Source organism: Platichthys flesus, chromosome 16, assembly GCF_949316205.1.
Source record: "Platichthys flesus chromosome 16, fPlaFle2.1, whole genome shotgun sequence".
Taxonomy (NCBI): domain Eukaryota; kingdom Metazoa; phylum Chordata; class Actinopteri; order Pleuronectiformes; family Pleuronectidae; genus Platichthys; species Platichthys flesus.
In genome coordinates this window covers 141,932-157,500 of record NC_084960.1, presented here as the reverse complement: position 1 = coordinate 157,500, position 15,569 = coordinate 141,932, and the positions used below count along the sequence as shown (strand labels likewise).

Below are 15,569 nucleotides of genomic sequence, written 5' to 3'. Positions count from 1 at the left end.
AAGGACTGAAGCTGTAGTTGAGGATGAGGTGAAACCACTGGAGTCAACAGCAGGAAGAATATCTGGTGGCCTTCTTCATGATATGGAGGACAGAGACTGGATAACAGCATGAATTATGTCATGAGATGATTTCAATATGAATCTACATTTTCCTCTGAGATGACAGAGTAACAGAACTTTGTGTTTTATTCTCTATCTCCTCAGATTTAGTTTTGACCATTGACTTAATTTCTGCTTTTTTATAGGTGGTAGTAACATTTCTAAAGGGCCCATATTGCGTAAAATATATTTGTTGGGCTTTTATTATCCGTTATTGTTTGAAGGGGTCAGTAGGGGGCTTCAAAGTATGAAAACAGTCACTCCGAAGACTTTTTCTCTCTGTCCATTCTAAGAAATGTCTTATCGAACCTCCCCCATATGATGTCATCATGGAATCGCAGTCGTCTGTCAGCCCCCCCCCAGCTGGGACCTGTCCAGCCTCCTCACCACCCCCCTCCACACTGAAAGCGACACCAAGCAGACTTGTTGCTGAGCTAGCAGCTAGTTAGCTACCACAGGCTAACTACAACAAACAACACTGAAGAAACCCTGCAGCTCTTTAAAACATAACTAATTATTGACCTAGAATGAGAAAATGGATCCACTCTAGCAGTCCCAGCCTGGTGGAACTGGACAACTGGACAACCTGAAGTTCACCTGGATGCATTGTGACTTGTATCACAAATGTTTACTGCTGTCAACGCTTTAAAGCATGCATTAGATATAGGTGACTAATTTTAGACTTAACCTGTGATTTTTATCATTAAACTGTACTAAGTACATTTTCTATTGACTACAGATGACTTGCCTGCTTTTTTCACATTTACCCTTTTCCTTATTTATCAATCGACGATTAATTTGATCAAAACCAAAATATAAAAAGCCTGTTATTAATTTAAAATGCCAACAACACATTCATCGTGTTCAAGTGATTGATTTCAATACTTTGAATGTTGCTGTTACTTTATACCAGTTGTTCTCTTACAATCATGAGTAGTACATTTGTTTCATAGATACATTTATTGCACATTAAACTACATTAATTAATTTATAATCAAACAAAAATGTTATATAATTTTGGATCTAGGTCAACATGATCTTCACTGTAGGAAGATGAATCTGTAGTGCTTAGTATTAAGTGAGTATCGTTTACAGTAGAAGTGTTAGAAATGAGAAAGCACAATAGTAAAGTAGTATTTATATAAATATTATAGCACTGTTTGACTAATGATGGTGATGGAGGAAAGATGCAAACAATCCAAGAGCCATTTTCATCACTGTTCATGTAGCAGCTCACATGTTCTGACGTCTCTTCATGTTCTGCAGATAAAAACTCTCACCTCAGCTACAGCTCTGAAATACGTGGACACCACTGGCTTTTCACATTATTAAACATGAACTTTACCTCAGATGATGGAAGCTAACTGTGTTAGCAGCTAATCGGTGTAGGTGGGCGTGTTTACACTCCGGGTAGAGAGGTCAGAGTTCAGACCCAGCTCTTCCCTTTTATCCAAATATGGTAACATCACCTGGCTCCGAACCGCCTAGATGGCGCTGATCAAACTCAGAACTAAGCCTCATAAAACCAGTTCACAAACCAATGGGTGACATCATGGTAGGCTGCCACTTGGTCTGATAACAGAAACGTTATTTTCTGTTAAACGTTTTTATCGGGTGAGGGTTAGGGAGAGAATATGGAAAGGGGTAATTTGTTTTTAATTCCTCAGATAAAATACAGACTAAATAAATAAACCTGAACGCAGTAGAAATATTCAAATTCAAAGATCTTTATTGTTATTATACTCAGGTACAATGACATTGTAACAAGAGTGCACCTGAACACAGAAGCAGCTTATTGGTCTCTCTGCTCAGGTTCACACGGACCACGACAGCGGGAGGAGGTTTTATTTCCATCCTGTGACGAGACAAACAACCTGGACCGACCCCCACAGCCCCACAGCGCCCCCTGCTGCACTGGCCTCCCCTTCACCGCTGCTCCCCCCCGCCTCCTCTCAGGTACATTCACTGTTCATTCATAGAGTGGATTTCAATCACTGCTTGTCACATGGATGTTGGTGAATATCTAGTTAGTTGAAGATAAGTCTAGTTAAGTGAAGGTTAGTCTAGTCTGGTGTTAGTAAGTGTAGTTAGGCGTGGTTAGGTAAAGTTAGGTGTACTCAAGTCTAGTTAGGTGAAGTCAAGTTAGTGGAGGTGAGTCGAGCTGTGCCCTCTCTACTAACATGGTTCCTCTCAGGATGCTTGTTGTTGGGAGCAGCTACTGGACGAAGCCTCTGGGAGATTTTACTACTTCAACCCAATCACACGAGCCACATCCTGGACTGCACCTGAGCCCCTCTCCCCCTCCTCCCCCCTTTGGTCGCACAGCAGGGAGCATGATGACAGCCCGGTACGATGCCGATAAGACGGCAGAAGAAAACTATGATAACAATACAGTCAGAGCAGAACTGTTAACCTATGTCCTGTAATATATAAGGTGGCAAACAGTTACATGCACCAATGAGGGACATACAGTTATACTTGTCATCTGCTATTTTAACAACATTGGTTGCAGCATCTCAGTATCAGTATCAGTATCAGTAGCATTAACATTAGCATAAGCATTAGCCAGCATGCTAGCATTGTTAAGCTACCAATAATGAATACTCAAATATACCTTTTTAATCTTTCTAAACTGTACTGATAAACAGAGTCCATATCCAACAACTGGAAATAACCTTTAAGACAGTTTATATTGGCAAACATATGTTTCATAATATTCAATGTTCTTTTGGTACTGGGGACTGGCTGCAGTACTGGTCCTAAACCTCCATGTTAATAGATGGGACATGAACACAACCAAAATATCGTTAAATGTTAAATAACGTTAAATAAATGTTTATAACGATGGTTTCCGTCATTGCAGGTCATTCTTATCTCTGTGATGTCAGATCACTTTGGTTCACATTTCTACTTGATTGTTGTTTTGTGTTGTTTCCTCATGGTTGATTCACTTAATGTTAGTCGCTTTGGATAAAAGCGTCAGCTAAAATAATGTGATGTAATTTGTAATTTGATGATTTAACATCCAGACGAAGTGATTGACTGACTGAGGATTGGATCTTGATACACAGACTCTGACTCCAATTAATGTCATCACCAATAGATGGCAGTGTTTGCATGTGGAGACATGACGTAAACTATGTTGTTTCTTTCATTAAACTTTAGCCTCCACTGCCAGAGGAAGATTATCCTGTAGAGGGAGCTAATGACACTGTGTTTACAACGGTAAGCTCACACACACACTCTCACGCTCACACTCACTCACACACACACATACCCACACCCACACCCACGCACACACACACACACACACACACTTTCACACTCAAACTCACTCACACACAAACTCTCATACTCACACACACATACACACACATACACTCTCACACACAGACACACTCTCACACTCACTCACACACACACACACACACACACACACACACACACACACACACACACACACATTTCATCTGTAGAATGTCAATTGTCTTCCCAGAATCCTCAGCAGGCTGTGGGTCTGGTTCCCAGAGTTCAGATGGAGTTGATAGATGGAAGCTCCTCCCAGTTGAGGATGCAGGAGGTAATCAATCAATCAATAGATATCGATCAGTTCATGCTCCTGATCTTTCTCTGATGAATCCAATGTGTCCTTGATGGTTTCAGCCACAAAGGACGACAGGAAACGGAGTTTCTGAGGAGGGAGCGTCTCTGCAGGTCAGGAGCTGGAGACACAGTGTGGCCGAAGACATGAGTGACACAAACATATAAAGAATCTTCTCTGACGCATCAATAACTGAATCAATCATTTAATCAATAATTTATTAATGGACTGAATTTATGTTTCCTCTTCAATGTGTTTCAGACGTTTGCTCTCGGTCACAGGAGAAACGTGTCTGACCTCACGGAGGTGATGAATAGAAGACTCTCGCCTGACGGTTCACAGGTAAACACACCTGTCTCACACCTGTCTCACACCTGTCTCACATCTGTCTCACACCTGTCTCCTCCCCTGTCTCACACCTGTATCACACCTGTATCACACCTGTCTCACACCTGTCTCACACCTGTCTCCTCCCTTGTCTCACACCTGTCTCACACCTGTCTCACACCTGTCTCCTCACCTGTCTCACACCTGTCTCACACCTGTCTCCTCCCCTGTCTCACACCTGTATCACACCTGTCTCACACCTGTCTCACACCTGTCTCCTCACCTGTCTCACACCTGTCTCACACCTGTCTCCTCACCTGTCTCACACCTGTCTCACACCTATCTCACACCTGTCTCCTCCCCTGTCTCACACCTGTCTCACACCTGTCTCCTCCCCTGTCTCACACCTGTATCACACCTGTATCACACCTGTCTCACACCTGTCTCCTCCCCTGTCTCACACCTGTATCACACCTGTCTCACACCTGTCTCCTCCCCTGTCTCACACCTGTCTCCTCGGCTGTCTCACAGCTGTCTCCTCGGCTGTCTCACAGCTGTCTCCTCCCCTGTCTCACACCTGTTTCCTCACCTGTCTCACACCTGTCTCCTCCCCTGTCTCACACCTGTATCACACCTGTATCACACCTGTATCACACCTGTCTCACACCTGTCTCCTCCCCTGTCTCACACCTGTATCACACCTGTCTCACACCTGTCTCCTCCCCTGTCTCACACCTGTATCACACCTGTCTCACACCTGTCTCCTCCCCTGTCTCACACCTGTCTCCTCCCCTGTCTCACACCTGTCTCCTCGGCTATCTCACAGCTGTCTCCTCATCTGTCTCAAACCTGTATCACACCTGTCTCACACCTGTCTCCTCCCCTGTCTCACACCTGTCTCATACCTGTCTCACACCTGTCTCACACCTGTCTCCTCCCCTGTCTCACACCTGTATCACACCTGTATCACACCTGTATCACACCTGTCTCACACCTGTCTCCTCCCCTGTCTCACACCTGTATCACACCTGTCTCACACCTGTCTCCTCCCCTGTCTCACACCTGTATCACACCTGTCTCACACCTGTCTCCTCCCCTGTCTCACACCTGTCTCCTCCCCTGTCTCACACCTGTCTCCTCGGCTATCTCACAGCTGTCTCATCATCTGTCTCAAACCTGTATCACACCTGTATCACACCTGTCTCACACCTGTCTCCTCCCCTGTCTCACACCTGTCTCATACCTGTCTCACACCTGTCTCACACCTGTCTCCTCCCCTGTCTCACACCTGTATCACACCTGTATCACACCTGTCTCACACCTGTCTCCTCCCCTGTCTCACACCTGTATCACACCTGTCTCACACCAGTCTCCTCGGCTGTCTCACAGCTGTCTCCTCCCCTGTCTCACACCTGTATCACACCTGTCTCACACCTGTCTCACACCTGTCTCCTCACCTGTCTCACACCTGTCTCACACCTGTCTCACACCTGTCTCCTCACCTGTCTCACACCTGTCTCCTCCCCTGTCTCAAACCTGTATCACACCTGTCTCACACCTGTCTCCTCACCTGTCTCACACCTGTATCACCTGTCTCACACCAGTCTCCTCGGCTGTCTCACAGCTGTCTCCTCCCCTGTCTCACACCTGTCTCACACCTGTCTCACACCTGTCTCCTCACCTGTCTCCTCCCCTGTCTCACACCTGTATCACACCTGTCTCACACCTGTCTCCTCATCTGTCTCACACCTGTATCACACCTGTCTCACACCTGTATCACACCTGTCTCACACCTGTCTCCTCACCTGTCTCACACCTGTCTCACACCTGTCTCACACCTGTCTCCTCCCCTGTCTCACACCTGTCTCACACCTGTCTCACACCTGTCTCCTCCCCTGTCTCACACCTGTATCACACCTGTATCACACCTGTATCACACCTGTCTCCTCCCCTGTCTCACACCTGTATCACACCTGTCTCACACCTGTCTCCTCCCCTGTCTCACACCTGTCTCCTCCCCTGTCTCACACCTGTCTCACAGCTGTCTCCTCCCCTGTCTCACACCTTTTTCCTCACCTGTCTCACACCTGTCTCCTCCCCTGTCTCAAACCTGTATCACACCTGTCTCACACCTGTCTCACACCTGTCTCCTCCCCTGTCTCACACCTGTCTCACACCTGTCTCACACCTGTCTCCTCCCCTGTCTCACACCTGTATCACACCTGTCTCACACCTGTCTCCTCATCTGTCTCACACCTGTCTCACACCTGTCTCACACCTGTCTCCTCCCCTGTCTCACACCTGTCTCATACCTGTCTCACACCTGTCTCACACCTGTCTCCTCCCATGTCTCACACCTGTATCACACCTGTATCACACCTGTATCACACCTGTCTCACACCTGTCTCCTCCCCTGTCTCACACCTGTATCACACCTGTCTCACACCAGTCTCCTCGGCTGTCTCACAGCTGTCTCCTCCCCTGTCTCACACCTATATCACACCTGTCTCACAACTGTCTCACACCTGTCTCCTCACCTGTCTCACACCTGTCTCCTCCCCTGTCTCACACCTGTATCACACCTGTCTCACACCTGTCTCCTCATCTGTCTCACACCTGTCTCACACCTGTCTCACACCTGTCTCCTCCCCTGTCTCACACCTGTCTCATACCTGTCTCACACCTGTCTCACACCTGTCTCCTCCCCTGTCTCACACCTGTATCACACCTGTATCACACCTGTATCACACCTGTCTCACACCTGTCTCCTCCCCTGTCTCACACCTGTATCACACCTGTCTCACACCAGTCTCCTCGGCTGTCTCACAGCTGTCTCCTCCCCTGTCTCACACCTGTATCACACCTGTCTCACACCTGTCTCCTCACCTGTCTCACAGGTGTCTCCTCACCTGTCTCACACCAGTCTCACACCTGTCTCACACCTGTCTCCTCACCTGTCTCACAGGTGTCTCTTCACCTGTCTCACACCAGTCTCACACCTGTCTCACACCAGTCTCACACCAGTCTCACACCTGTCTCACACCTGTCTCCTCACCTGTCTCACACCTGTCTCCTCACCTGTCTCACAGGTGTCTCTTCACCTGTCTCACACCAGTCTCACACCTGTCTCATTTATTCATTCATTGTCTCGATAACACAATTGTGATGTCACCCTGTTCTTCCTCATCAAGTTCTCTGATAGGCACAGACTGAAGAGGAATCTGTCCAATCGGAGCACAGACTCCCACCAGCTGCATGTAGGTCCCGGGCCCTGATTGGCCACTGGGTGCTGGGTGTCTGTTGGGTTGTCTCTGTCAAAAATGTTCTGAAACAATGGTTGGGTTATGTGGTGGCTCTCCTGGTGGGTGGTTCTGAACAACTAGCTGCTCGTCTGTCAGTTATGTACCGAAGATAGTTTATGGTTGTAGCTATGCTAGCAGCGTGTTTTCAAAATGAATTCTCATGATTCTTGAGTCAGACACTGACTTTGTTGATCCTCTTGGTGCCACCAGCAGGTCAGACTGTTATATCTTCAAATGTGAAGAAGCTGGGGGTGGAATCTCATTCTGGTTTGAGTTTTAAAATATCATTTAGCTCTTGAGACCAAACAATGTTTAGTTCAGGGATCCTGTAGCTGACTGATGTAAAGACCACAGACTGGATCCTGTGGGTAGAGCTTGGAACCTGCAGAGACCTCAAACCACACACTGCAGAGACCACATACTGAAGTCCTGGATCAGGACCGACAAAATCTAGAACAAGAATGAATGTTCCACAGGAGAGAAGCCTGGTAGCTGAAGGTTCTACCTCCTGTGCTGCTATGAATTTGACAGGGAGCCAATGCAGAGAAGCTGAGAGCAGTCATATGATCTCTCTGTCTAGTTCCTGTCAGAACGCGTGCTGCAGCGTCTTGGACCAACTGGATGCTTTCAACAGACTTACTGGGACGTCCTGATAATAGAAAGTTAAAGTAATCCAGTCTAGAGGACAAGTTTCTCAGCATCCAGGGACTTGTCTTATATAGGTTATATTGAGGGAGTCCTGGGAGATTCAAGGTATACTAGAGAACAATTAATGACGTCACTTGGAATCCATGATGAGAATTATTGAGTGGTAGAGAGTGGCAGTCTAGAAATAACTAAGGACTAGTGATGCTCCTTGATGAAGTTCCAGGGGTTATTAAGGTTTCCTGAGGGAGTTCTGTTTCTAAAGGACGTTCGAGGGTAACAGCCTTCAGGGAGGAAGAACAACACACACATACACCCCCCCCCAAGCACACACACACACACATAGACACACACAGTAGTCTCATTTTAAAGCTGTAATGTGTCTACAGGGCCATCAGCTGGAGAAAGCAGGAATCATCAATAAGACCAAAGTAGTTGATAACGGCAAAAGGATCAGGTGAGAACAAAAAACTGGACTCTGAGCCTCAGTGTTCGATAATGTCTTCACTCTGTAGAAAATCAGGACAGATTTTATGGTTGAATGCAGATTTAGACATTTTATTTTCCTCTCTTTAGATTGACTTTAACATCAGGGTGACATTTAGTTTGGCGCTGACTGTCTGTCTTGTTGTTGGACAGGAAGAACTGGAGTCAGTCCTGGACCGTCCTGCATGGTGGGATCCTCACCTTCCACAGAGACCCCAAGTCTGCTCCAACTGGGAACGCTGTAAGAACCAGTTTCACACCTGAACACTCACTGGATTTCTAACCCAGATAAAGTCTTCAGACAGGTTTGAGTCTGGTTTGAGGTTCAGCAGCGATGATGTCACTTTATGAGTCACATGATGCACTAGGTTCACATGTACGACTCCTGACCTTCCCTTGACCCTGAGAGTCTTCATGCATAGTACTGTCCGATGTGGTAGTGGTTCATGTTCCCCGCAGGATGAACCGTAATAATTGATCTGAAGCCCTCTTCAGGTTCTCAGATGTCATGTATTGAAAACTCTTCCCAACATCTCAGGATTCATTGAGACTTTTATTAAAGAGATGATGATGAGATCAAAACATCTGTTTTTAAATGTATGAACTATTCCGACGTTCTGTTTTCCAGAGTAAAGCGTCACAGATTGTTCCAGAGTACACGGTGGACCTGAGAGGTTCTTCAGTCAGCTGGGCGGCCAAAGACAAGTCCTCCAAGAAGAACGTTGTGGAGGTACTGACCTGTTCCCACGGTTACAGGCTGTTGGTCCTCCACATATGTGTTACCATAGTGACTCAGCGTCACCATGGTGTTATTTGTGTTTGTTTGTTTGCAGCTAAAGACTCGGCAGGGTTGTGAGTTCCTGATGCAGTACGACACCGAGAGCATCATCAGTGACTGGCTCAAAGTGATCCAGGACGCCGTCAGACAACTGGTACACAACACACAGACGACACGACACGACACACAGTCATGGAATGACACAACACACAGACACCACAAGGACTTCACTCACAAACACCACACCACACACGACATGGACAACACATAGACCGCACATGACACAGAGACAGGAAATGGTACAACAAAAACCGACAAAACACAACAACATTGATTCAGGAACGCGATGCAGCGTCAGACACAAACCCAACAGAACAGAAACACAAATACAAACACAACACATCCATCAATTACAGCAGAAGTGGTGTAAACAGATCTGTGATCTGATTCAGGAACACGATGTGGTGACGGAGGACGAGGACGACGCAGCGTCGGACAGAGAAGACAAAGAGCGCAGGAAGACGTGTGAGTCCACTTCTCCTTCAAACTTTTTGAGTAGTTGATCCACAGAAAAGTAATTTTGTCTCTCCTGTCACGAACACAGGACATCAAAATAACTGACATCTGAGACGTTTCAAATGTTCATCATTAAATCAGATTCATTGATACTGACTCGGGGTATTTTTCTTGTTTTCAGCCTCAACGAGTTCATCAGGGGTTGACTCTGAGCAGACACGAGTTCGGACCAAACTCAGACGCTTCCTCCAGCGTCGGCCGACGCTGCAAAGCGTCAAAGAGAAAGGATACATCAGAGGTCCGAGCCAATCAGATTAAACATCCATGCTGTAGAACACGTGTTCCATCACGTCGGTTTGTCTTTAACGTTCTCTCTCTGGTTCAGATAATGTGTTCGGATGTCACCTGGACACACTGTGTCACAGAGAAAACACAACCATCCCCACATTTCTACAGAAGTGTATCAGAGTGGTAGAACGGAGAGGTACACATACACACACAAACACACTTATGTACACATACACGCACACAGACATTCACTAAGACTCGCTGATTATTAAGTAAATATTATGTAACATATAAATGTGTGTGTGTGTGTGTGTGTGTGTGTGTGTGTGTGTGTGTGTGTGTGTGTGTGTGTGTGTGTGTGTGTGTGTGTGTGTGTGTGTGTGTGTGTGTGTGTGTGTGTGTGTGTGTGTGTGTGTGTGTGTGTGTGTGTGTGTGTGTGTGTGTGTGTGTGTCAGGTCTGGACGTTGACGGTATCTACAGAGTCAGTGGAAACTTGGCTGTGATCCAGAAACTACGACATAAAGCTGATCACGGTAATAAACGTCACTCTGATGTTTCCCATGATGCATCATGTGGACTTCTTTGAGGATTAACCACTAGGAGGGGTCTTGATATCTGAACATTCAACATCGTGGAAGATTATAACTGAAATAAAAAGTTTAAAAGTGAGGATTTGACCTGAGGTGTGACTCTATGCAGATGATGTGTTTAAATCCGTTGTTGTCGTATCTGCAGAGGAGCAGCTGGACCTAGACGATGGACTGTGGCAGGAGATCCACGTGATCACCGGAGCTCTGAAACTTTTCTTGCGGGAGCTTCCAGAGCCACTGTTTCCCTTCAGCTGCTTCGACAAGTTCATCGCTGCTATCCGTCAGTACTGCATACATCTCACATCGTACACAACACAAATGTGACACATAGACATAACTGCTGTGATTGTTGGAAACAAATAACCACAAGGAGGGGATTCTAGTTTTATAATAAAGTCAATAATTACCTAAATATAACCCCAACCCTAACCCCCTTTTGAGACGTGGAGAATTGAAGAGTGGGAAGACGATACATTAGATGACAGTAACGCATCTTAACATTGGTTGAGATGTTTGTGTTCTTCCAGTTTCACGTCCGTCACGTGTTAGAAACCTCATCAACACGTCCACTCGCTCACTGGGAAGCTTCCACACATTGTCCTGCTGGTTCCTCACATGGACTCTGACATGTTACACACATTCTACCAGGAGGCTGCTGGAGAAGATCCAGAACATGTCCAGAGACACTGACTCAGACATCAGTTCTCACAGACAGAACCTGCAGAATATGTGAGGAACATGTGAGGAACATGTCAGTGGTTCAGTTCATGTGTGAAAACATCTCATTGACAGATAAATTAGAGAGAAATTAAGTGTTTTCCGCCTTTTTCCCTTAATCCCAATGAAAGAAAAGCTTGTTATCAACACATCGTGAGTAAAGGTCATCGGGAGTTTGGCCTGTAGCACTTGACGCTGACTTGTTAGCTACATCTGCTGAGTTGAACCTGTCAGGTGAACGCAACTATGTTTGTTTCCATGCAGAAGTTCCAGACCACAGTCTGAGAGTGTCCTACATGAAGGACCTGGTTCGATCGCTGCCTCTGCCAAATCACGACACCATGGAGCTGCTGTTCAAACACCTGCACAAGTGAGTGTAACCTAAAGCCGAACTAGGTTGTTTTAGAATCACATTTGTTTTTTTACATTCAGTAAATATTTGATGTTTTTGATCAGATCAAATTTTTTTTCCTCATTTTCTCTGGATCTCATTTATCCAAGTTACCTTTGGGTCATTTTTAAACAGATCTTTTTTCTATCTCACCAATGTTGATTTGAGTTTACTGCCGACTGTCTTCATTTGTTCTGCGTGTGGTTTGTCCAAAATAAGCTAAGTACACAATTATAAATGCCTTCACATACAGAAGATTATCAAGGTCAGACTTGGGAAACAAATCAGAGGAGGAAGATTTGTTTTAGTACGTCTCAGCGACACATTTGACCAGAGGCATCATGTTTTTAGTTTGTTCGGGCCGTCTCTTTCTATTGAACGTTATATCCCAAGAAAACCTTCAGGGTTAGGGTTTCAGCTTTGGTTCAAATGTTACCACTTAGACGCCAATGAACTGATTAGATTTCAGAGGTCAAAGATCACAGGGACCATATATGAGTCTGTAAATAAAACAAATGTGACTGAAACTGCTCTGATTAGTGAAGACAAATATTCTAAACCACTATTTTACTCACTGGTTTTGTTTGAAAGATGTTTTCCATGGTTGAAATATGGATGTTTTTCTCAAACTTGTTCACATGGTTAATTTACAGTCTGTGAGTCGTCACTCCTCTAACGTTGTTCCACAATGAGTTGATGATGTCAGAACTTACAGTGAACCTCTCTCTCCAGGGTGACGGAGCACAGGGACTCCAACAGGATGTCGGTTCAAAGCGTCGCCATTGTGTTCGGACCCACGTTGCTCCGCCCACAGACCGAGTCCCCCAACATGACGATCAACATGGTTTTCCAGAGCCAGATTGTAGAGCTCATGCTCAATGAGTTTCAGTTTGTCTTTTCCCAGACGTAGGAAGAACCTACTGTTGAATTTAAAAGAACCATTAGAGAACCTCTGGGGGGCGCCAGAGCACCATGAGAAATGCCAATAATCTTCTGAAGTGACAGAGAAGCTCCTACACCTCCTGTCACATGTTACTAAGCAAAGAGACTTAGGGTTAGGGACTTCTACAAAACTCTGGATCTGTGTAGATAAACATCATCATCTCACTCTATCAAGATCATCTGCCACATTCTGACCCTCCCTAAGCTCTGTGACTTGAATGATACAGGTAGAGCCTGATAAAACCCTGGATCAGTCTGGACCCAGCTGGGCTTCTCATACAAAGACCAAACCGCTCATTTAAATCCCCAAATATCTCACTTTAAAACAAAATATCCAAATTTATATAAAACTTCACAAACACCCTCCTTCTATTTTTTTAAACAGAGCAGCGCTAAACCTCCTGAGATTTCTCAATTGGTGCAAGAATAAATTCAACCTAGTTTCAAAACCTTCACAGGACACACCTCTCTGACCACACGGTCCAGAAGGATTCAGGGAGAACTTTGACTTCACTTCAGCCTGTACAACCTGCACCTTAAAACCCAAAGAAAAAACTACATGTAAAATTTCAAGTCTCACTCAAGACCTCGTACAACTCACAAAATCTCCTATTAGTAACGAATTTCTGACATTTAACTTTAATGGAAACTGAAAACCACATGAATATAATGTTCTAGAACCTTGAACAGAACGTCAGGATTGTTCAAACCTTGTGTGGTTCAGAGCTTCTGACTCCTCAGTTCAGTCGGAACCTAAACATCAGGTGTGAAAGGTTCCTCAGAGTAGAAAAGGAGTTCTGAGTCTGGAGCAAACTGAACCAGGATCTGTTGGTTTGCAGTGAAAACACTTTGTTGCATAGTTTAGACTTTTGTACCAATCAGTGGGAGGTAAAGACAGAATTAAACAGTAGAAGAAGAAGAGGAAGAAGAAGAGGAAGAAGAAGAAGAAGAGGAAGCAGCTGAAGTCTTCAACTCCGACGATATAATGTTTGAACCACGAGGACGTTCATTTGAGAAAGTGTGTAGTACTGTAGTACTGTGGAGTACTGTAGTACTGCACCTGAATGTGCTGATACTGCTTGTGATACATCATGATTTTACCATGGCAACCAGATGACCTGCCCAACTGACCACACGCCCAGCTACAGACCAATCAGAGTCAAGTATAGGTAGACTCCGCCCACGTAGGTGATGACGACAGGACGTACGCATGTCAGACAAAATGTAGTCCCTAAATTACAACGTGAAACCAGAACTAACAGATCAATTGAAACTATGGAACAAACACATGAAGCTTCAGAACATGAGACACAAACTCTCATCAAAATGTTTCCAGGGATTGAACCTGGAGCCACCAAGACGAGCCGCAGTGGACCAACAAGCCCGGACTCCGTCTCTCCCAAAGAGATTTGCTTGTTGGAATCTAAAAAACACAAAGTGTTTCGTCTCTATTGGGTGAAATGTCTCATGAGCTTAAACATGAGACATGGGTTAGAAACATCTCACTCAGGTGAAGACCTGAACTTCCACTCATTGTGACCATGAACAACTGTCTCAGTTCATCTACTGGATTTCTGAAGTCTTGTTTTTTCTCAACGTTATTTTTGACCTGATCTTTGGAAAATGGCGTCACAACAGGAGGTGGACCCTGGTGTGACTGGAAACATGTCATGACTGGAATCGTGACATGTTTCCAGTCATGATGTTGAGAAGAAAGTGATCCTAATTTTAAATAAATAATTGAATTTATTACATAGGGGACAATTAAAATATTATAAGCAAGCACATTTTTTATTTATAAACGCTTGTCCTGTACTGTCACTATGGTTATAATGAAGTCGGGAGCAATAATTAAATTATCAAAGAGCTAGATGAATATTTCATTGAACACCTCAAACTGTGACATTCATCTTGTTTAATGATCGCGTCTCAATCATCAAATTGATTCATTCTTTAGAATCTTTTATCCAAAGTGAAAAATCAATCAATCAGAACATGGACTTGCTCGGGAGTCTCAGTCAGAGAAAACAATCTCGAGTTCTGTGTGACATTTACTGATTCTGGTAAATTACACATTTATACAAATAATATTTTTTACATGAAACCTTCATTTTTTTAACACTGGGTCAAAATGTTACTCTGGATGTGACACTGATGTTTTTGGAGAGTCATCACATTGACGAGATATTACGTCATCAAAGTACAACCTAAACAACTTACAAACTGTTTCCTGTCTTTGTGCTAAGCTAGGCTAAATGCTACCTGGATCTATCTGAAGAAAGTCTTGAGGAGTTTTCTGTAAATCTTAATGAGGTCTATTGGAAAGTTTAGAGGACCTAGGATGTTTCCCTGAGGGACTTACAGAACCACCAGGTTCGGATGAAACGTTTAAGGATGAATGTGCTGTTACGACACATCTGCACAATGCTGTGTGTTTTGATAGTATTAAGTTAATATATGTATTCAAAGATGCAGAACAAAGTTAAGATGAACAGATTAAACTCTGTATATAAAAGGTATTTTACTAATTTTAATAAAAACTGATCATTGTGACACTTTTCATGTTATGACGTCGCTCTTTTGTCTGTGTTGGACTCAAACATCATTTCACCTTTGTCTGATGCTCCAAAGAGATTGGAATGTTCGATTACATCTGATGCTGTAGGCTCTACAAACCTTAAGCTTGGATTTTGACCAGAAATTGAACTTTTATTCATTCGTTCATCTAAATATTGATTCATGTTTCATCTCCTATTGAGTGGAAACTCACCGACCATAGAATAATGTAGAATAGAAGTGTACAGAATAGAAGGAATGATGCTGCAGATCTAAAACACATGGTTCCATGGTGTTGTAGCACAGCCCGGGCAGCAGGTGGAGGTATCAG

At 44.5% G+C, this 15,569-nt stretch overlaps 1 protein-coding gene across 3 annotated transcripts in view; it reads left to right on the top strand.

Annotated features, from left to right (window-relative positions):
- The window catches only part of arhgap27l (Rho GTPase activating protein 27, like), a 23,190-nt gene extending 7,950 nt beyond the window's left edge, over window positions 1-15,240 (top strand). Inside the window, exons 5-22 of one of the 3 annotated variants that reach the window (XM_062407513.1) lie at window positions 1,912-2,055; window positions 2,294-2,446; window positions 3,265-3,324; window positions 3,596-3,679; window positions 3,763-3,813; window positions 3,962-4,042; window positions 7,219-7,284; window positions 8,364-8,431; window positions 8,614-8,701; window positions 9,089-9,190; window positions 9,294-9,392; window positions 9,691-9,763; window positions 9,936-10,052; window positions 10,140-10,238; window positions 10,498-10,575; window positions 10,778-10,912; window positions 11,614-11,719; window positions 12,473-15,240. In XM_062407513.1, coding sequence (XP_062263497.1) covers window positions 1,912-2,055; window positions 2,294-2,446; window positions 3,265-3,324; window positions 3,596-3,679; window positions 3,763-3,813; window positions 3,962-4,042; window positions 7,219-7,284; window positions 8,364-8,431; window positions 8,614-8,701; window positions 9,089-9,190; window positions 9,294-9,392; window positions 9,691-9,763; window positions 9,936-10,052; window positions 10,140-10,238; window positions 10,498-10,575; window positions 10,778-10,912; window positions 11,614-11,719; window positions 12,473-12,650 — 1,782 coding nt within the window. In that variant the 3' untranslated portion in view covers window positions 12,651-15,240. The remainder of the gene's footprint in view (window positions 1-1,911; window positions 2,056-2,293; window positions 2,447-3,264; window positions 3,325-3,595; window positions 3,680-3,762; window positions 3,814-3,961; window positions 4,043-7,218; window positions 7,285-8,363; window positions 8,432-8,613; window positions 8,702-9,088; window positions 9,191-9,293; window positions 9,393-9,690; window positions 9,764-9,935; window positions 10,053-10,139; window positions 10,239-10,497; window positions 10,576-10,777; window positions 10,913-11,613; window positions 11,720-12,472) is intronic. The other 2 variants (XM_062407515.1, XM_062407514.1) reach the window with 2 other exon arrangements.
- Window positions 15,241-15,569: the final 329 nt, after the last annotated feature.